At 39.7% G+C, this 22,800-nt stretch overlaps 1 protein-coding gene across 1 annotated transcript; it reads right to left on the bottom strand.

Annotated features, from left to right (window-relative positions):
- Window positions 1-809: 809 nt before the first annotated feature.
- Window positions 810-17,236, bottom strand: EPHX4 (epoxide hydrolase 4). Its single transcript, XM_030226447.2, has 7 exons — window positions 16,991-17,236; window positions 14,190-14,275; window positions 10,640-10,797; window positions 8,472-8,600; window positions 6,275-6,378; window positions 5,207-5,355; window positions 810-1,745 (listed from the first exon to the last, which is right to left on the bottom strand). Exons 1-7 carry the CDS (start codon window positions 17,231-17,233, stop codon window positions 1,511-1,513), a joined length of 1,104 nt encoding a protein of 367 aa, XP_030082307.2. The 5' UTR covers window positions 17,234-17,236; the 3' UTR covers window positions 810-1,510.
- Window positions 17,237-22,800: the final 5,564 nt, after the last annotated feature.

The following is a 22,800-nucleotide window of genomic DNA, read 5'->3' as shown; positions in this document are numbered from 1 at the left end:
GTGTAAGTAAGAGAAGCACATAACCATTTACGTTCATAAGTGCTGAAAGTATTCAGGGAAAAATGCTTGAAAGGCAGGTACCAGTGGTGGATGGAAAGAAGCAAATTCAACACCATGGTCGTGATCCTGAGGAGATTGCCGGGATTTGGGGAAGGGGACGAGAGCAGGTCTCCAGCCATGAGCTAGCGCTGGGCAGGCAGCACCACTTGGTCCTTCCTGGCCAGGGTTACTCTGAGGGTTACACTGCACCCACACCGAGCGGGACACAGTGGCTCCAAAGAAATGACACCCTTGGCAGTGTGGGGATGTGTTGGGGCTCCCCAGCATCTCCCAGCTCTGTTCTACTTTAGTGTGGACAGTTGTTCAGGCTCATCTGGCCCTGATGCCTCCCTCAGCGGGCTCTTGTTCACCTCTGATTCCAGGGCACTGCGCTTGCTCTGCAGGTGGAGAGGGAGGTTTTGGAAACCTACAAACACGTGACACCTATTCTGTGGGCTTGTATTTTTGCCACTTTTCCCATTGTAGTTAACATACGGTTTTCTTCTTCCCTGCCATCACACGCAAGTTAATTCTACCCTTTGTGTTCATAATCACCGTGTCTCTTCCTCCTATAAACACAGGAACTTGGCAGCAGTTCTTGGAGACAAGAACAGTAGTTGCTTACAGAGGAAGGATAATGCCAACGAGGCATTATTTTCAAAAATTGACAACACTCATAGCATGAGTGTCCACGCTGAATACCAGACCAGACGCTTCAGCTATTCAAACCCAATTCTTAGCTTCAGTAAATCTCTCCATAGGAAGTCAGATAAAGTGAAGGGAGTCTTGTAAGTTGCATTTTATTAGACAGAGGTGGATTTGATACATGTTATATCTTAATTTTCCATTGTTCCTGTTCAGACATGTGGAGTGTACAGGTTTCCCATTTTTTAGTCAAGAAAGAAAAACACATTGCGCAAAGCAGCTGCATTCAACAATACAACAAGATACTGATCATTATTCACTTGAAGACTAGAAACGTACCCAGAAAATTGTCAATCGTTCAGTATGCTAAAATATAGATAAAAAGAGTTACTGTTTAATGGTAAAATACATTAAAAAAATTCAGGCAAATCTAGAATGAAAACTTGTGACTTTCTTCAGTATGGCACCACTCTATTGTTTCATTATAAATTTGTAAAAGGCACCACACATTACAACTGTAAAGCAAGGGAGAAAACAAAACCAAGCAACTTTCCATGATTTTCTTTCTGTACAAATACATATGTATTTTAAGGCAGGTGTTTTTATGTGCAAAATACAAGTATACAGGTAAAACCAATGTTGGTATCATATATTCTCATACTCACTTCTTTTAGCTGTACGATTAGTGTCCAAATGTACAGTACAATGAAAACACTTCTCTAACAGAGCTCAAAATAGAAGGCAGGCTGGAAATATGGCCCTGATAACAATTAGGTTTTAAATCTGAAGAGCTTTTATTTAGACCCCTTAAAACATGTACAAACAGTCATTCTCTTTTTCTTTTTGTCTCTTCCTTAAGAAAGGTCCATATCAACTTGTTCACTATGTCAGGTTGATCCTGCTGGAGCCAATGACTGGCTTCTGACAAAATAGTTAATCTGAAATGATTTTTAACATAAATCCTTGTAATTTCTGCCATCTCAACTTCCATAAATGCATCTCTTTCTCCCCATAACAGCAGTGTTGGCATGATGACTTCATGATGCTGTAGAGGCAGGCAGCTTGAAAAATAAAACACACTTAGTTAGGTCTTATTTTAATAAAAAATCACCTGGACATATTTCATTCGATACAGCTTTTGAAATCAATGCAGTGAATCTCACTGTAAACTTTCTAGGTGTCACAATATCTTCTACAATATCAAAAAACCACTGTGACTCCAAGTTCTATCAAAATGACCTACTTAAACTTTAAATTTTTCTTTTCTTAATGCAATTATTTAAAATTGTTAATTTTATAAATATTACCTCATATTATAGACATGAAAGATGCAAGTAGCTAGTATGAAAGACTTTTCAGCATTAACCTATCAGAGTTTATTCCAGCACATTTCAAAGATGTTAAAAAATTTATCCAAGCTTGAATTGCTTACTTTTAGTCACATACAGTGACAGATGAGCTGTGATAATTCAAAATAGATTCCATCTGATCAGATACAAATCTTTATTATATTAATGAAAAAATAGGATTATTTTAAACTAGTAATGTATAAAAAAATATTTCCTGAATTAACTTTTATGACATATGTAAGTACTAGTTGTAAAATTAGGAGTTAAGAGACTATGTTCTGTAAAACGAGCAAGAAAAAGGTGATGTCTTAAAGTAAGACAAATAAAATGAGACTTTGAAGACATTCTTCCTCTCTACTTACATGCAAAGTCAAGAAATGTTAATAAAAGATCACTTTAGAAAATAATTTCATTTTGACTGATGATTACAAAAATTCTTAAAATGGCCCTTTTTACCAGTGGATTTAAATCTCATTTTGCAAACAACTTGACCTCACCCACTGAACCACAGCTTATTCATAGTACCAATTTTAAAAACTGATAATCTGATATCTGATTCCTTGCATTGAGACTAATCTCTTCACCTTTTAGTCCAGTATCCTGGATCTCTTTCACTATTAACATGTGTGTTTTTTCACTACTGTACAGTTTACTGTTTTGTGCCTGCAAGGTTTGCAGCCTCACTTAGGTAAACTCTATCAGGCTTTATACAGGATTTTTTTTCACAGGCTTTTTTGTCACTTTTCATTGCCTATGAACTACACTATATTTCTGTTCAGTCTGGAATATGGGAAATTATGTAATTGCTGAAGTTTCCAGAAATCACTTGTAAAATCAATTAATGCACAGATTTCTCATTTAGAAAGGGAAGTTCCATTCATGAAATATTAAAGTCTTTGAAAAACAGACTCAGACCTTCATACAGCATTGTTATACAGTTTCTCTGTAAACAGTGAAGTACTTCTTAACTGTTACAAGAGAACTAATGCTATTTTCTAAACAAACTGTGTGTCAGAAGAAATTCAACTTCCAGCTTCTTACCTATCTCTCTTAACCAAGCATGATAGAAAAACTTTGTGGATTTATTCTTAAAGTGTTTGTATTTAATGTATAGTGAAAGGAATGACCACTGTGCTATTTATAAAAAGATGTGCTGGTGATGGATGGAAGCAGGTTATTTTAATCACCTCTTTGGAAATAACATTCCAGAAAAATTAGGCTCTGAAGAATGCACCTCCAAGTGGATAGTAATGAGTCAGAACCCTTTAACACATAGGTCACCAGTACCAGCCCACTGGGAGTTATGGTGAAAACAAGTCATTAGCATCCAAGTGCTGCTTAATGACTAAGATGAGAGAAAGGGAAAATTCCAATCTAGCTTTCATATTTAACGATTCCCATCCCATAAGGCATGACCATCACAACTGGCAGCAGGAACTGAGTGACTGATGTTTTTGTTCCAGTCCAAAACCTGCTGCATTGTGGCTGATAGCACCTAAATAAGATTCTCTGAATTCAGTGCAGGTGTATTTTCATTAGAAGAATAAAGCAAACAATGCACACACATACACGCAAAACACACAGAGGAATTAATAGCTGTGAAGATACTTTCTGACTTAAAACTGATACTTCACTTTCTTTTTGAGTCTGAAAAGGTCTGAAACAATAGTTTGAATGTTCACAACTTTTCCATTTGTCTGTGACTCCCAGAGCAGTTCAGCTATCACAGGCACGTCACTGCTGCTGTGAGAGGAGCATCTGGTTAATGTGCTCATGCAGTGGAGCGAGGTGCTGCGGCCGATGGAACGAGCAGGGCTCGGGGCGCTGGCGCCTCTCAGCTCCTCATTAGCCCTGCCCGGGGCTGCTGAGGGCGGGGGAGCCGCTGGGCAGGCGGGCAGCGCCGTGGCCCTTGGACATCCCAGCTGATGTCATCGGCTGTTCTGCACAGCTTTAAATAAGTGTACTGTTACCAGCATAGCCATCTCATTTACTCCCCACTGTCAGCCATGCTCGGGGTTAGCTTTCTGCTTTCTCGTTCCAGTTCTGTCTCAGCCTGTACAAGGCAGCATCTTGCTCAGGTCCCTGTTTTTCCTCACAGTGTTTTCCTTGCTGACTGCTCTCCTGACAGTGACAGCATGGGTGACACAGAAAGAGCAATAAAGGAAGTAGTAAGTTTGGACCAGGGAAAATGAAAAGTTACTCTACTTCAAACACCTACTGCCTGAGTTTAGGGTAAGAAGGGAATTGTCAATTTATAGGATATTGGGAAGCTGGTCTTTTGTTAGAGAAGCATGCAGGACATTTATCACTGATGAAGACTGGAGATGATAAAGGAAAAACAAATTCAATGCCACTCTTCTTGATATAGTCCAAGTTAATGCTATAAGTAGAATATATGCAGAATTAAGACCTTCTGGCCTTGGCCCTGTTTTTGGTGGGTAAAAAGGGGGGTGTCTGACTCTCAGGCCAAGCCAACTCCTTTCAGGAAAGTTAAAACTGTTAGAAAGCTGTTTGAGAAAATAAATATTAATCTTGCAAAAATATTTCCTATTATGACACTATCTCTGTTTTACTCTGTGAAGGGAGTCTCCTAAGTCCAATAAAGGAACAAAAAAACCCCAAATCCAAATCAAGTTAGGTTGGTTTTATGCTTAGTTATACAAAACGTCTCTCACCTTTCTGAAAAACAGAAATAGCCTAAACACAATAAAATTGTGCCAGATATGGTCTTGTAAAGCTACAAGTAAGGGTAACATACTTGGATGCCATATCATCTAGTGGTATTATGTAATAATAAGCTCTTGATACATTTCTCATAATATGAATTGTAATGCAAACAATTAATTGGTGTTAATTTTTAAAGTATTGTTTAGAGGTGGATTTTTAGGATTGCCATGGGGGCTGTGAATGAAAAAGAGTCTTTGCTTTATTAGATTTTGAAACAAAGATTTTCCTTTTGTGCACTCTGCTTGTTTTGCCGCTTTGTGTGGACACCTCTCAGAACACACATCTCCTCTCACTGCTTGACTGGGCTTGTGCCCACCTGGTGAGGCTTCAGGAACACACCTGGGGGTTTCCCCGGGTTCAGCAGCAGGAGAGGAGCAGCAGTAACACCTCTGGGCTCCAGGGGACTCTCTAGAATATTTTCCTTTGCTTGGGGACATTATACTGACCTGAAAAGAGTTCTGTAATGGTTAATGGGTCCTGTTAATGCTCCGGGTTGTGAAAAGACATAGAGATAAGCTTCAATATCCTCTGCAGTTAGTCTGCAGCCTTTCCTTCCAATTCCAGTGGCCTGGCTGGTAAATAAACTTTTCAGAACCTACAACAGCAAGAAGAAAAAGCTATTATGTAAGATAGCTAAAAAATGTGATTTGTCTCCTTCAACAGGACATGCCTTTCTAAAATCTGTTTATTTATTAAATCTATTTATATTCAAAATACAGTGAATGGTTCAAATGAGTTTTTAGACAGCTATATGTAAAGCACAAGGTAAATATCTCTAGTAGAACTTATTCCAGAATAATCAAGTAGAAATACCAGTATTACCAAGTTACTGCATCCTGACTTACTACTGTGACAGGCAAGTGCAGGCACATAGGTTTTTTGGGATGGACCCCAGCAGGTGGCAGGGCAGGAAGGAGGATGATTCGTGACCTCCCAGCTGGCCATGCCCTGTCTGTGCAGCACGGGAAGCTGTGCTCGGGGCTGTCGGTGTGTAGGAGGGTGTATCCTGCACTGTTGTCCTTTTCTATCGGCTCCTGCTCACATTTAAGGTTACACAAAGGGTTGGCCTTGGCTTCTAGGGCACAATTCATCACCTGGCTGAATGCAGTGCCCAGCCTCCCACACTGCCTGCCCTGTAGCAGGCTCTGAGATATAAGAGGATGTCCCACTGCGCACAGGAACTTCAGGTAAGTCAGCAGGAACTCCCCGGGCACCAACGGTGTCCCACTGGTATGGGCACAAGTGAAACCAGCTGACTCTCTAGGTGGAGTAATGCACTAAAGTGCTGAGGTTAAAACTACCTCCTTCAGCACCTCCCAGAAATGCAGAAGTAAGAGTTTATCTCAGAGACTCTATATATTTGTATCCTACTTTATATAAAGCTTAAGAAGAAAAATCAGAAGGCTCCATATTTTTTCCAGTAATTATAACTACATCAGAAGGGATCAGTGTAGGTGGCAATTACTCCATTACTCACAGTTACATATATAAACAAGAGCATTCATTTTGCTCACCTTGAAATCATTTAGTGTAAACATGAATTCAGGAAACCATGGCATTTGGAAAAAGAAGTAGTAACCAGATTTAATCAATTGTGATGGATGTCGTAGAATGTATTCTGAAACAAAAATGTCCATGAATTAAAAATGAAAACTGATGGCTCAAACAAAATTACTAGTAATATTACTATTTTTTAAACTTAAAGGAATGTTTTAAAAATATTACATTAAAGTATGCTGTGTGACAAAAGATGATTATTGTTTCAGGAGTAAATATATGATGTGGCCATTGAAAGATACCTCTTATATAAATGTTAGTAGAAGCAGCCAGCAAAACAGAAGTTTGCCAAAGATTAGGTGAGGACAGCAGCACTGGACAGTTTAATTGCATGTTAGTTTTTCACTTAGAGATCTATTTGTGTAGCTAGTCCAAAGCATTTTTTTTCCAGATATGGAATAAAAGGCATAAATAGGTATTTCTCTCATCAGTTATGTGATGCAGAGAAATCTGTAGATGATGATCCACGGACATTCTAAAGACTGCATCACTACTGTTCATTGAAGTATAGAATTTTTCTAACAGTGTCTTTTTGGCAATTTCAAGAATTGTAATCAAGATTACATCGAGTCCCTTTTCAAAGATTTTTACAGTCATTTTTAAAGACATAGGAGCATATATAGCAAAAGAAAATTATATCTATCTATATCTACCTATCTATGTATCTATCTATAACAAACTTCAATTGACTGGTTTTTTTTTTTTTTTATTGTAAATCTGTGTCTCAAGTGAGTTTCAAGAGCCAACACTGACATTGAAATACCTAATTTCCTCAAAGCAAGCACACAGTGTGTGCAGGTACTAGGACGTCTAGAACTTTTCCTTCACAGGTGCAAATTTAGGAATGCAAAAACCACATTCCCAACACAGGACAAATCTCTGAAATATTAATTCTGACAGGGAATAAAAATTGGTTTTAAGCCAACAGAAATTGAAGTGTTAGCTATCTTCTAAAGTTTTGTATCTTACACATTCTTAAATTGCATTATCCATTATATTTTTCCTTATGGACCATTGTCAGCACTGATTACTTTACTTTTCTGTACTATTTAGACACTGTGTATTTTCTTTTAATCCAAAGTAGAATAAATTTGATGTAGGGAGAATTTATTAAGCTACAGACCAGATTTTGTAGTTCAACAAATATGCAAACAAATACTATAATAAACTGCAATTATCTTCTCTACAGCCTTGCTCCTGTGCTCATTGAAAACACTGCAAAAATCTCCTTCCTTCTCGTGTGGAAAACAGACTTCTCCATGGGTAAGTGTGGATTTACCACCTGGCAAAATGTTCTTTAGTATCCTAGAAAGGTGCCCAAGAACACTGTAAGAACAACTAATATGGATGGTGTGGCTGATCCCACAGTGTAAGGTCAGATTTACATTCAATTAAAATGAAAATTAAAGCTCTGCTGAATATTCTTAGCCATTTATGGGGAAATTGGGTGACTTTTTAAATGGAAATAGGGTAAGGCCAGCAATTGAAAAAATTCAAGTTAGTGAGGTAGTACTTTCCTTTTCATTACTGAATGTTGATACAATTCCTTTGAAATGTTTTGTAATTCTGGGTAGTAGACAAACTCAACTCTATCACAAAACAAACAGTGAAACAAGTCCTGTTTCAGCAAAGTACTGGTATATTCCTAAGGGTCTATTAAGTAGCCTAGAAAGACTTCTTCCAATGGATTTTGTACGAGATCATAAACTGTCACTTGTCACCCAAATCATGATGTAATTCTAGTGTCTGATTCACATTGATACAAAGACAGGCTTATGCTGATTTAATAATGCAGTGCTGCCTCTACCAAAGTATAATACAATATACATCCCTCTTTGGGAATTTTTCCTTATATATATAACAGTGATAAACAGTGATAAAGTGCAACAAAACAGATTCATGTGTTCGAAAGTTAGGTTTGTGGACCTTCAAGGATTAAAAAAACATCTGTAACTTTTGTTGCAGGCATTCCCTCTTCCTACAGTGAATTTATTTTCAGAGGTCAAATAAATACTTGATATCTTACTGCTTCATAAAATACAGTCCAGGCTGTGAGAGCCATAGAGCTCATCTACTGAGCCAGGCTGCTGGTTCTCAAAGAAAGCACAATCATGACCAAAATGCAGCTACAACAAAGACTACTGTAAAACTTACCTGTAAATACAGAAGGGTGAGGGAAATTAACCACAATCAGCTTAGTCACCATTTCAGGGTAACATATGGCCACTAACCAAGCGATCATTCCTCCCCAGTCATGGCCAATCAACACACACTTGTTGTATCCTACCACAGAAACACAGATACATGCTTTTATTTCAAACGAATTAGTATCCACAGAAATCAGCTCATACAACAAACTCATTATTGGGCTGAATAGGTGGTTCAGCATGTTTATTAATGTAACTTTAATACAGCACCTCTTCCATTACTAATGCTCAGGAAAAATAGGGCATTGGTATAGTTTAAAAATTTACAAATATGTCAAAGTATTTAATTGGACTTCATTCAACTTTAACTCTACTACCTCCATGTCACCCTAAAGTCACTCAGTATGCAGATGGCCACCCTGTTTACATCTTGGCCACTGCAGGACCATATAGACACTTCAGTCTGCAGACATTATAACACATGTACATTGGCCGTGTTTAGGGAGTTTGGAATTTGAAACTGCAGACAAGAAGACTGAGCAGTGTCCTGAGCACCTCCAGAACAAAATTAATCCTAATGTATTTCTCTGAGTATGAGAGGTTATCTAAGCACTCAGTGGCATCATTATGCAAAAAGTGGGCATTATGCTTAGTAGCCTTATATGGAGCATGTGTAAACACTCCCATTTATATACTTAGGAGGCATGCAGCTTTTCTTCATAAGCTGTTTTATTGGCAATTCTGTAAGTTCTGGACATTCACATACTTACTCTTTCATCAATAAAAAATTGTATTTTAGCAGCAATAGAAGGGACATGGGCAGGATAGTGACCATGTGTTTTGAAAGCTTAACACTCCTTTAACCACTGCTGGAAAACAACATACTCTAGTGTCAGATACCATCACCCTCCTCATTGAGGACAGGAATGTTGAGCACACAGACTACAACTGAAACATATAAAAGCCAAGATGTTTAGAATTCTGACATAAATTTGGACACAGTTGTCAAAGAACCTTATAAGCCCTCTTGGATAGAAATCTTCTGGAGCACTTTTGATATAATCAAGTCCTTCAAAAGAATTTAACTTAGGATTAGGACAAACAAAGATAACAAAGCTCTGAAGTGATTTTCCCAAAAAAACTTAAATCCCTCTGAAATTAAATTATGCTGAGAGCATTTCTCAAGCATAACCTTGGCATTACCATGGAGATTAACACAACCAGCAAAGGCTGGAAAATGTCAACAGTGTGAGGACTGCCTGTCCAATCTTTTGCCAATACTCAAACATCACAAGCAAAGCAAATCCTAAATTCAAATCTCAGAACTTGAATCACTGGTTTATTATTTCTCCATATGAAATGCAGTAAGTTATTTTACTATGGCTAGAGTATCCAGGGAATTAAAATTACTCAGAGAATGACAATCTAATCCCTTGTGTTGATCTTGGTATGGAAGGGAAATACCCTTCACCAGGGGTTACAATTCATCACCCAAACAGGGACAATTCAGACTGAACTGGAGGGGCAAGTTTTGCACTTCAGCTCTAGACCTTTCCCCTGTATATTTGCCATAGAGAGCAGTGTGCCCCTTGTTCTCCCTTCCGCTCTTACTGTTGTGTAAGACAGAGTGATTCGGCTCTTGAGAACTGACAAGAGTAGTATTGTGCAGAGGGTAGTATTTTCAGAGGGTTATTTTTTTCCCAATATAGCAGATGCACTCTCACCAGCTTTGTAAAGCCCACAATATTTATTATGTCTTGTTTGTGCAAGAAGAATGTCATCTGATATAAATTCCTTGGTATGCAAGGCTCTAACTCAGAATATTATCCACTAAGTGCAAGTGGTTAGGAGGAAAAACTTTTTAGGGAAAAGGACCCTAGGTTTGTACTGCATTTTACAGCACATAGGAATTTTCTTTTCAAAACTCCTGATGAAAAAATGATCTTTATATATTGCTAATACAGACATACACATTGTAATTAGAAAACAACACTTTTTCATTTATAATTGTCCAAACAGTATTAGTATCCTTAGATTTATATCTATACACCTCTGTGATGCACATATTAAAAAAAAACCAAAGAACAAAACCAGTGCTAGATCTTCATGTGGGTTTCTTTTCCTAGAAAGTCAAGTAATTTTTGAGTCAAGTAGGTTTTTCTTCTACTAACGCACCTAGAGATTCCAAAATATCCTTTATGTCTGCTATCAGGCAATCTAACTTGTAATTTTCTTTGTGAGGAGGAGCATCTGTTTCTCCATAACCTCTCAAATCCAGGGCCACCACTCGATATTCACTTTTAAATTCCCGCAATTGATGGCGCCAAGAATACCTAACAAAGGGGAAAAAAAGTTGGAGTTACAAGGTCAAGCAGTATGATACCAAAAATGCACTCAACGCTTTTGCACCCAAATATTTGAGGGTAAACTAGCATGGCTTTGTTTGCTATGAGATTCTTTTTCCTTTCTCTGCTGTGCCGATGGTCCTTTGTGGCTGCAGTAGTTTTGTGCTCCCATCTTGAATCCTCCAGTAACAAAGTGCAGCTGCCACAAAGGGGACATGGCCAGAGCCATGTTTTTTCAACAGTTCCTGGAGTCTGGCACAGTCCCTTTGCTGCAAATAAGCAGGCATAAACCAGAGCAAAGGGAGGACTATTCTGTTTTATCTTTGGAGCCATAGTAGCATCAAAAAAGTAAGATCTGAAAAGCTTTCTCTTCTCCCTGGCTTACTCCCAGCCATGTTTTGCATTTTTTGCCCATTCAGAAAAAGAATGTCAGATAATTCATACACTAAATAAACCAAAGAAAGAAATCCAATTAATAACAAATGAGCTTGGTGAAGTTTATAGGATTTATCCTGTATACACTTTCATCTGTGTCGATATCAGAACTGTTGCAGAACAAGCTCTCTCAATGTGTTGTTACTAGACAAAGTATTTCATCCTTGGGTTTCTATGGAAAAGAGCAATAGCATTATATACATCAAAAGGCATACAAAGGCAAGAACTCAGGCAAAACCCCGGGCTATTCCTCACTCTGTAACTGTATGTGTGTTATGAAGCAAAAAATAAAAAGAAAATGATGGGCAAGAACTACCTGTCCTTCAGCTGTTACTGAAACCAAATAAATTTTAGACTAGCCATTACCAAGACAGGCATTTTCTTATCTTACACTGTACTAGAAAGATGTATGAAAAACATGATCCTTCTTGACATATGTAACAGTGACTGCATCCGTCTGTGCTAGGATCTGTCTTTTATTTCTGCTTGCTTCAACAGTTTCAGATAAAGGATATATAACATTTGGATCATCAGTAGTTGTAAGTGTGATGCACAGAATTCTATCTTAATCCAAACAACATCTGTATCAGACCATGGGCTCTTCCACTTTACCTTTGCCTCCAGCCTATTAGGGACTTTGAACTTACATAAGGTTAGAGGGACACTCAGTGATATGAATCTGTTTTCATAGAAACAAAACAGTCAGAACATTTTCATTTCAGTGCTATATAATGTGAAGACAAGGTTTAGCTGAGATTTCTGGGAATGAATTTTTTACAGGCATTATATAATGACTTGGAAGCTGACTTTGCCATGGTAACTGTTGCAGCTATTCCATATACTCCAGTAAGAAGAAAGAACCAGGCCCATAAATACAGAAATCAACTATTTTTGTTTTCTGAAAATGTCTACAAGCTATTCTCATCCTCTGTTTTCACAACAGTCCATCAGTCTCCAAATGTCTGACCTATCAAATGGGTTGGTTTTATATTCAAATAAACCCTTTTATCCCATATGATATATAACTATAAGACAACTGCTTTGCAAGCAGAATTTGGAAATGTTGAGAATGCCTCCATGTTCATAAGGTTGAATCTACTTTGAGACTTTCTGATCATATTTTTTCTAAAGGGCAAGTAGTATAAAATGTAGCAGCTCACAACTTTTAAGTAATCAGCTGCCTCAACACATTATGTCCAGTTTCAAGTATTTTATTATTGACCTTCTACAATGTATTAATTTTCAAGTTCTTATGCATCTGAAACCCTCACTGGCTCTATTGTGTTACATTCTTTAGTGATCTGTCACCTTCAGACATTCTCTATCACTCTTAGTGGTCAGTATTGTCTGCTTATGTTTGTCCTAGTTATAACCTTGAGACATTTGAAGGCAGAGGATTTATTAAATTTAAAAACTGTAATTGTGGATAATATCCTTTTTGTTTTCTTAGACAAACAATACAAATTTGATGCTGCTTTACATTTCTCTTAAATTGCGAATATTTTATCTTGTGCTGTCAGAACAATCACTATTCCTGAATGAAAAAGTACTCACTGAGTGAATTAATATCCTAACACAAATATTGGTAATATGACTGGTTTACAGACTATTAGCATGAAGTGTTCTTTATAAAAACAGTGATAGAAACTCTTTGTGGTCCCAGTGACCTACATAATAGGTTTTTTATTCATCCTTTTCGAATGGTCAGACAATACAATCTAGTAGCTGCCACTTACAGCATGACTCACTATTCTAAACTGTTAGAATTACTTTCTGCTTTTTAAAAATAATATACCTAATCTCAGTACAATATGTATATAAAATGCTAATTTCTCCATTACTATTCCCCCATAGGGGAAATCAGCTGTAGTCTCATTTCCTGTGTTAGAATATGCTTTATGCAAGATATACATAATGTTTGAATAGAATGTGCCCTGGCCCATCTAACTGTCCTTTCAATCAAAGTTTACAGTTTTAATAATTTTAGAAAGCAATTTATTACTAGAAAAATGTCCTTATTTGAAAATTTTACTGAACAGAAACATGACTCTCCCATCACCCAGAAGGGCATTAGTACCTAGGGGAAATTGCTGAGGGAAGAGAACTGACCTCTCTTCTACTTGGGTCAGTTTAGCATGGTATGACCTGAGTACAGACTGGAAGATCTCAGCTCCAGCAGTGGCCTCTAGCCCCACAGCTGAGTTTGGTAAGGAAAAGGATTGTTTACCTTGCTATATTGCTGGCATTAGTACTCCCCTTATTCCCTTACTGTTTTTCCTGTGCAAGTTCTGTAAGCCATGCTTCACTAGTTAAACCTGACAACAACAGCCTGAGCAATTTGGTTAAATCATTGGACACATGACCGCTTTTCATTGTTATAAACAGACATTTAGGATTGGGTTTGATTCATCATTCATCTTGTGATGAACTAATAATAGAACATTTTCCCCTGAGTAGCATTCTGAAATTAGGCTGCACAATAGCCTATAGAACTTATAGTTCTTCCCCTCCCCTAGTTAAAAATTAATGTGTAGTATTTTTAATAAATGGAGCAATCCTGATTGCACTTAACATATAATGGATCCTTATTTTAACACCCTCTGCTATAATTCATAATTTTAGCCATATAGTACAAGTACTATCCAAACAGGAAATATGTTTAAAATTAGCAGTGCCTTCACAAAGTTTGCAGAAAAGGGTACATACCTGAGGAAAAATGGATTGACAGTACAGAAAAGATGGTTGGTTTGTGTTAGTCTGAAGGAATTTTGTGGATGCAGCAGTTAAAAAAATGTTTCAATGGTTCATTGCCACTGAAACTTCATGCCATTAGTATTCATAAATACATATAAGGGATCACACTGGGGATATTTAAGCAGAGGTGGTCATCCTTGGGTATCTTATGCAGCCTCTTTTATAATGGAAAATGGTGAAGGGTGTTTTACCAGAATTCTGGAAAGCCGTGAAGCAGCAACATGAGTGGTTTGCCCCTTTCTCCAGCAGCCACATAGTGGAATCGTAACCCTGAATCCTAAAATAAAGAGAAAGACAAATGTGTTTATTGCTGCATAGAACTGCTGTTTTGGGATTTGAGAATGATGATGGTTTCAGACCATATTCTAAGAAACAAATTATTGCACCTAAAATAATATCAAATTATCAGTTTTGAAGCTGAAGCCTTCTTTACTTCTGAGATCAGGTATCTGCTACACCCTGCCAATGCTGAGCACCCCACACCCTGCACACCCACCACAGCTTCTTCCAGGAAGGACCATCCCCAATACCTGCCAGGCTGTGCCTGTGTGCCAGCCCAGCCCTGAGCACACAAACACTTCTAACAGAGCACTGCCTGGCACAGCCACTTGGAAATGCAGGTTATTGTCACAGAAAGCACATTGCTTTCACACTGACACCAGTCATGTGCTTTATAGAAAGAGTTTAAAATGCAGAATACTTTAAATGCACTTCCAGTCTTTCAGTTGGCTGGTAAGATTATGCAAGTATTTAAAACCATCACATTGCATTCTGGCATGATAAAGGACCGCATGGATTCTTAACAACCAAACGCAATCAAAATTAAGTAACCAGAAAGCAAGACATATTTGCTAGTTTTTATCATTCTAGGTTTCAGACTCACTTCAGAAAATTAAGCTTTAATGTTATAATCTTCTTTCTGCTGTGTCAATAGTTTCTGATGCCACTTTTAAGGAATTGGGTCTTATGAGAATTACAAGCAGGCAACTTACTTATTGTAGAAGCTGAACACTGAAATACTATTGAAGTGAATGGATGTACGCAAGCTTACTCTGACTGAAGGTCAAATCCAGTAGAATTTAAATAAACTGTGATTATGACGTAGAGGTTTTACTGAATTCTGACACAGAAGTAGATACAGAAGTTGGGAGTTAGCTCACAAAATACTGTCTAGAAGTCATGTGAAGGAAACTGCAGGAAGAAGGGTTGTACATTTCTGAACAAATGTCAAAGCCTGCACTGTCTCTGCTATTTCAAAAAAAGAAAGAAAAACCCCATGCCTTTGCTACACATCAAGAGCTAATATCAGGGCAAGGATCACAAATGCATGAAAAAAGGTTTTCTTGCCAAAGATGCTTCAAATGCTCTGAAATATCTTTACACTCCTAAGTCACTAATGAGCTCCAAAACCATTAACTTATATCCTCATTGTTGAAAGGGCTCTGAAGAGGGAACTATTTGGATTTTTAATATTTGCTCTGGATATAATAGGGACTTTTTCTCAGTTTTGCCCCTAATTACACTGATATTTCACCTCTGGGATGCCAATGAACTTGAAGTCCCTAGAGGTAAAAATAAATTGCTAGTAATTTTTGAGGCCATTACATCATCTGTATCATTCTCCAGATCACTCTGTCTTTAATCCTTTTGTATTTAAAAAAGTAGAAGTTTCTCAGTCTTCTTCCACAGTTTCTCATTTAGTGAGTAATAGGTAAGCCCTCCTCCATGCTGCTTCTTTCAGTCAGTGTCCTCTTGGGATTTACCCTCCATGTTTTTATTCTAATCTATTTGTTGCTTTTAAGAAACCCCTTTTACTCCTGAAAATTCTATTCCCACTTGTACAGCAAGAGTTTAAATATCACATGGCCCAAACTAAGCCATCCTGGACTTTTTCAGTTGCTGCTGTTCCCTTTTGTCCAACCCCCAGAACAGACATGGGATGTTGCCACCTTTTCCATAAAACTGGCTGTTTTATTGAAATCTGGATGGATTTGTAGGATATATGTGTTTGGAAAGTAATCCAGTAGCCTGCTGTTATCCAACAGTAAGAGTTTCTTATTTCCTGAAATGAGTGATCAACTGTCATATTGATAGCAATTCGATTTGCCCCCAAATGCTCTTCTATTACTGTCATACCCTTTCACTTCCCCAGCAGCCTGTTCATTTACTGCTTTGTGGTACAGGAAAAAAGGAACATGTCATATGAGTAAAAAGCCCACACATGCCTCCTAATGATGTTAGCAAAAGAAAACAAGCAAATCATGACAAACTGAGGCTCAGTAATTTATATTAGTACTTCATGCCACAAAACCATCTGCACAGAACCCTGTGAACAGAGATCTTTATGCTTATTTTACGAAAAATAGCACTTGACAAAACTTGCTATGCATGCTCTGCTCACCTATAACTGCAAAAGAAACCTAGCTAATAAAACTTCATTTAGAGCATTCAGTAAAGAAGCAAATCACAGAGACCTGAGACAAGTACAGAAATTGACTGGTGGTTCAAACTGTTCAACCTGAGGGACAGCAATTAGCTTCTCACTCTGCGTTTTCCCTGTAACAGTGATGCACAAAACAAGCTCCCCGGTGCCACTGGGCAAACCGTAAACAGCAGAGAGAGCAGAGGCGGTGCAGGGAGCGGCGGGCTGAGGGATACCTGGCGCCAAGGAACCCCTCGCCGCCCACCCAGGGCTCCGCACCCCGGCCGGCCGGAGACCGCGTCCCGCCGGCCTGAGGGCCCGCAGCCGGGCCGGGCACAGCACCGCTCCCCGGGGCAGCGCAGGCAGGTGCTTAAAACACGCAGCTGTGCGAGCACGTACGGCAGGGCAGGGGGGCTGTCCGCGCACCCCGCACAGCAGGGCAGGGCAGGCAGGGGTGCCGTGCACAGCGCACCCCGCACGGCAGGGCAGGGCAGGCAGGGGTGCCGTGCACAGCGCGGGGGTGGGTGCCTGCGCGCCTAGCGGACCCGCTCCCCCCGCCCGCGCCCTCACCTTGATGCGGACGTAGCAGTGGGTGCCCAGGGAGGGGTCGTTGAGGCAGGCAGGAGGGTTCTCCCGCACCACCCAGCGGAAGGTCTCGCCCGGCCGCCGACCGATGCTCCAGAGCAGCCGCAGCCCGGCGATGCAGGCGCACACCCCGCAGTAGCTGTAAACCAACGCCCAGAAGAGCAGCGCCCGTGCGGCCACCATCACCCGGCGGGCGGGCGGAGGGCACGCAGTGCCGGGTCTCGCCATCGGGCCCCGCCGCCGCCGTCCCCGCCAGCCGGGAGGGGCTCGGAGCGCCGCCGCCGCCAGGAGCCGCCCGAGTGGAGGCACCGGGAGCGGCGGCGGCGGCGCGCCCGCCCCGCGGCCCTCACTGTGCGCCGCCGGGCGCAGCGCCGGGCACAGCGCCGGCCTCCTGCACGTCTCAGGGCTCGCCGGGCCCCCGGGCGGTGCCTCGGGGGCGGCGGCGCTGCTGCGGGGGTCGCGCAGGGCTTGGCCAAGGAGGGCTCTGCTTCCCAGATACTGGCGGTGAGCGAGGGAGAAGCCGTCCCTGGGGCGGCGGGGCGCGGCTGTGTCACCTGTGCGCTCCGGCGGAGCCACCAGACACATCGGAATGTCATTGGGAGCAGCGGCCGCGGCCGGCGGGCCGCCCCCGCCGCCGTGCCTGCCCCAGGCCCCGGCGGCGATCACGCTGCACGCTCGGAGCGCGCCCTTGAGCGCCCTTACCTTATTACCGTGCCAGAGGTGGATAACTACAGGCATGGGGCTGTGTGCTCGCACCGTAGTGTTTTTCAAGACTGCATTCTTTCACTGCCGTTTCACTATTACCCATTTAAAGGTGATTTTGTTAACGTATTTACAATTTTATTTATTATATGCTAATATTAGTGAATATTTCTTAAAGAGATAAATCACCTAAACTTAAGTCTCTATTGATATGTCAACTCCGGAGGGCTGATAGAGGCTTAACATCATTAGTGCATCACTACAAGCATACACCAAGGAGTCACTGTCTTATACAAGACCACAGATGCCAGGGTAAGAAGAAAGTCACCAGTCTCTCTCCTACTAACCTACTGATATGCAGGGTAAAGGGTAATTTAAAACTAGAATGGCTCACATAATCCAAAACTGTAAGTACAAGTGTAACTATATGCAGCAATTGATTTTCCAGGTTGTAAAAGTGCATTTTAAGAAATTACCTCTAGAAGTTTATTACCTCTAGAAGAAAACAAAATGTGGACATGGTATGTGCTGACTGCCAGAAAAGTATAATGAGCTTATATGTCAAATCCTGATCTAATTCACAGCATGGCCTGCTCACCTTTACTCCTAGATCCTTTGCATCTGAGACTAGAGTGTATGGGCAGGTTCAAGACTTTTGGAGGCCATATGAGAGTCACAGCTCATCGGTAGGCCTATGTGCAGCTTCTTGCTATTTGAAGAGAGCAGGGTTGCCAAATTCTATGAAAAACAAAATTTGTTCTTGGTCCAGATGAGTCTGTAGGATTAGAACTTCCAAAAAATATTTTTGCTCTGTCCAGCAGTGCAAGTAGAATCTGGTACCAAGACATCTGTTAACTCTAAGAGCTGTGCTTCAATGAGCTAGTTTTAAAAAAATTGGATAAGCATGTATGCAGACAGAACATGTATAATTTTTCACTCTGCATGGAACACAGCTTGTAGATGACTTTTGTCTGTAACATACCAAATGCTTTCTCCTACTTGTTCTAAATTCAGACTTACAAATATAGACACTGATGTTGAATCCTAGGCCCATTGAAGGCAGTGACAGAATTAATGCTGGTTTCAATAAGGTCAAAATTTTTCCTTTTTTTAGGAAAAAATCAAATAAAATTAACTAAAGCAGCAGAAAGGAATGTTATAAATAATGGCCTGTTGCTGCATGTTTATGAATTTAAAAGTTTAAACACATTTAAGCCCTGATATGAATTTATTTTCTATTGCTAAAGATAACATTTTACATAGCTGTAAAAAGCTTCCAAGCTTGCTGTTATCTAAAACACAAATGAAATACCAGTGACCTACACCAGCTGCCAATGCTGAAGAACACTGTTCATGATCCCTGCTCCTTGTCTGAACTCAAGCCTTACAAACGTGAGGTCAGGAGCTTTATCAGTCTGCTGGGGAGAGAGGTGCAGGGCTGTTTAAGACTCCCTCATTCTCTTGGGCAAGAAGAGAAGGAACATCAGATGCGGATGATTCACTTCAGACATCGACCTCTGCAGACTCCAGTAGGATTGCATGAATCATGCCTACCAAGCCTGAGCTTTCCCTTCGTGCTCAGATTACTCACGCTGCCAACCCTAGGATTAGAATACAGCTAATTTCTTATGCATCAGACTTTGTGCTAATGACCTTTCTCGTAGGGAAGAAGCCTTTGCAACTTCTCAATATCAGACTAAGCAGCAGCAGAATTTTCTCTGAAGTGCACCTCAGTAAACCAGTGACCCAGTTAGATAAATCAGGAAGTTTGGCAGGAGCAAAACAACCAATGCTGTTATTTATATCATGGTAGCCATCAAATTTCTTAATGAACCAGTAATAAGAATTAATTACTGTAAAACATCCCCTAAGAAAAATTGGAAAACACATTTGAAATTCTGAATCTGACCATAAGTTTTCACTTGCCTTCAAAGAAAGGTTGATGAAAGATTTAGGCAAGGCAATCAGAAAACTCCTGTAGTCATCTAGAATACAAGAAGGAATAAAGATTATGTGCCTTATTATATAAAGGTATTTGACCATGCTACGCAGTAGTTCTTGTACAAAGAAAGAAGCAAATTTTTTCACACGAATAGAACCATGTATGCTTATATTTTATACATCACTAACTACCTCAATAGTTATGTCAAACTTCTAAATTATACAAATCTTTTGGCTACGGAGTTTATCTATGCCATCTTGAGATACTGGATATGGATCTGGCATCAGAGCTGGGAAGAAGGTAGTGCTGGTGACCTAGCAGTTCTGAGCAGTGTTTGCACAATGAAATTGCTGCACGCCCTAATGCAGGATTTCTGGGCACCACCTGTGCTGCCTTAGCTTTCCTGTTTTCCAAAGACGCTGTAGAATTCCTCTGTTATTTAGGAACACTTACTTCGTACTCTAGGACCACTGTCCACATTTGTGTGGCAAACATGTTTGTACAAGGCAAATACCTTTCACATGTTTTCCAGGATTTGCAGAAGAAAGCTTAGAATCATCTACGTGTCATGTGAGTAAGAAAAATTGAGAGCCCCAACAATTATTTTTCTGTCTTTACATTTTGATTTTCTCATCTTCTGCTCTAAATTATTGTTGTAATGGGTGCCAAGCCAAACCAACCCCAGGGCAGATAGCCTTACATGCTTTGACAGTGTGCTTTGCCCTCCATAAGGTGCCATCTGCCTGTTTATCTTTTGTCAGCTCAACTAATCCTGGTTCTCTGAGAGACAAAAGAGGACAACTTCGCACATCACTGATTTTGCCTTTGCCTCCAGCCTGACCAACTCATAGTTGACAGTAATAAATTTACCATATTCCATTTATTAATGACAGAGGAACTTCTTAAAACTAATAACTATCTTACCTTTCATTTATATGTAGACACAATCCACTAACATAGACACAAGTATGCAAGTGACACATTAAAGCAGCTGTTTTCACAAATGATAAATGAAAATGTAACAGAACTTAGTACACCTTTTGTCTGTTAGGTAACTAACAGTTTATTTAAGCAGCTTGTTGTTTGCAGCGGGGGCATGTGCCCAAGTGGTATTTCTGTGTCTTTGAGCATGTTCATGGCTTTGGGCAAACAGTCCTTAGAGACTTGTAACTCACATTTGGAGGCCATCTCCCTTACCTCTGGATTCAGCCTTCTGTCTGGGGACAGGAACTGATTATCCTCTCCAAGTGACTTGGAGGTTGCAAATAAAGGGTTTATCAGATTAGCATTAGTGGCCCTGATGCTGTGACCCCTTGTGACAGTAGAGAATCGTGGAAGCTGGAATTAGTTTTTGAAGGGACAAAAGCAGCAGTTCATACCATCAATGCCCATATAGCTGTATGCAATGGATGAAATGCTCAGAGAGAATTCTTGCTCTTCCCTCTGTCACCACCTATTTCCAAAGCAAGAGCTCTTGAGCTTGCATTAACCCAGAGAGAAAGTATATCCAAGTGACATGACAGCAAGGTAGAGAGTCCTGGATGTGAACTGCAGCATTTTGTTGCAGGACAAATAACTCTTAACAATGTCTAAACTACAAATGAAGGCAGGTCACTTTTGATGTGGATATGAAAGACATTCTAACAGCACCACTTTACATTACAACCCATCTTTCATCCCAAATCCCTGTCCTAGCCAAGTCCTCAAATCTCCCAGACAGCATACACATGAACATGCCTCCAGGCCAGGACATGCCTGGACATTTCACAGGGTGCTGGCCCAACCTGAGTGTTTGTCATACACACTCATTGTGCTATTGAATGAAATAATACCATTCCAGCAACGGCAGAGTTTGAAGATCCATGACTGTATTGAATAAATATATTGGAACTAGCACTAACTCATCAGCCTGCTACCTGAAAGACCAGTCTACCATTTTTGGACATGCTTTAGCTGGCATTTTTGAATTTAGAAGCAATTTATTGTCTTCTCTGAAAATTCAGTTATTTGTAGAAAGTTTTGTTCACTTAGGTTACTTAGTTTGGTTGCCTGTGGCAGAACCTCACCACAATTGGCAGTGTTACCTTCACTTTTCATCCAGGAACTTGATTGAAGTTCTCTGTTGGGGGAGAGTTTTGAGTGGGAGGCTCCATGAGATAAGTAGTTTCCAAAATGGAGTGTGGAAATAAAATATTGAATACAATTTTTAAAATTACAAAATAAAATAACAAATAAGCAGGGTTAAAAATAAAACAGAAATTTAAAAAATTATAATGTAATGCAAAAAATATACTACTACAGTAGAATATTGTATATAATTTATAAATTAATAAATATACTTGTCTTGGGGTCTGTGCTTAAAATATTTAAATGATGGGGTACACGACAAAAATGGTTTGGAGACTACTAAACTAGATTATCTGAATGGGGCCCCTTCCACTCAGCATTTCTGTAATACACATTGTGTTTTGGTAATAATTCCATAAAACAATGTTTTGTTTGTCCCATATTTATTTCCTGTACCTGTATATAATCAACAAGAATGTATGGTTTTTACATTCTGGTTTCTATCAGACAATTTTTCAACACTAATAATATCTTGCATCAATCAATAAAGCTTTAAAACTGGAGCCAGTTTGCCATAATTTCTTCCTGAGAAGAACTAGAACTATGCGGCAAACATGTTTGCACCCTTACCTAAATCTTATGCTAACATAAAATACATTAAACACATCTGGGCCTTAAAATACATGCAAGTAGATAAGATTTACTGATGAAATGAAAGAGTTCATGGAAGCTTTTTTTGTGATTACAAGTAAAGTTACATACCCCCTCCTTAGACAGTATCACTTCTAGAGAGATCTTTTTGTCACAGCCCAGATTTTGTTCAGGTGTGTCACAGTAAAGTGAATCGTTGTAATACAGATATACACAAGAGATGAAACTGTAATCAAACGAACAACCCCATTCCACTGTGCAGCAGAACAGATTACATGTTATGAACAAGCAGTGAAAAGAAATAAATCTTGTGACACTTCAGGTATTAGTCAACAAGCTTTTAATACAAAGCATTTTAGAGAAGATCTTTAAAGGGGTCTTAGTATTTAAGATCCTAACTAGTACAAATCTATGCTGTTTTTAGTAGTTTGGA

Source organism: Serinus canaria, chromosome 8, assembly GCF_022539315.1.
Source record: "Serinus canaria isolate serCan28SL12 chromosome 8, serCan2020, whole genome shotgun sequence".
Classification (NCBI taxonomy): Eukaryota; Metazoa; Chordata; class Aves; order Passeriformes; family Fringillidae; genus Serinus; species Serinus canaria.
This window is presented reverse-complemented; position numbering and strand designations above follow the sequence as displayed.

Excerpts from the sequence above, each read along its gene's own strand:
- EPHX4 (XM_030226447.2), bottom strand. The coding sequence starts at position 17,233 with ATGGCGAGACCCGGCACTGCGTGCCCTCCGCCCGCCCGCCGGGTGATG. Across the intron at positions 8,601-10,639 it reads GGATATTTTGGAATCTCTAG|GATACAACAAGTGTGTGTTG; the intron begins GTGCGTTAGTAG and ends TTTCTGTGGTAG. Across the intron at positions 6,379-8,471 it reads TCACCCTTCTGTATTTACAG|AATACATTCTACGACATCCA; the intron begins GTAAGTTTTACA and ends TTTTTGTTTCAG.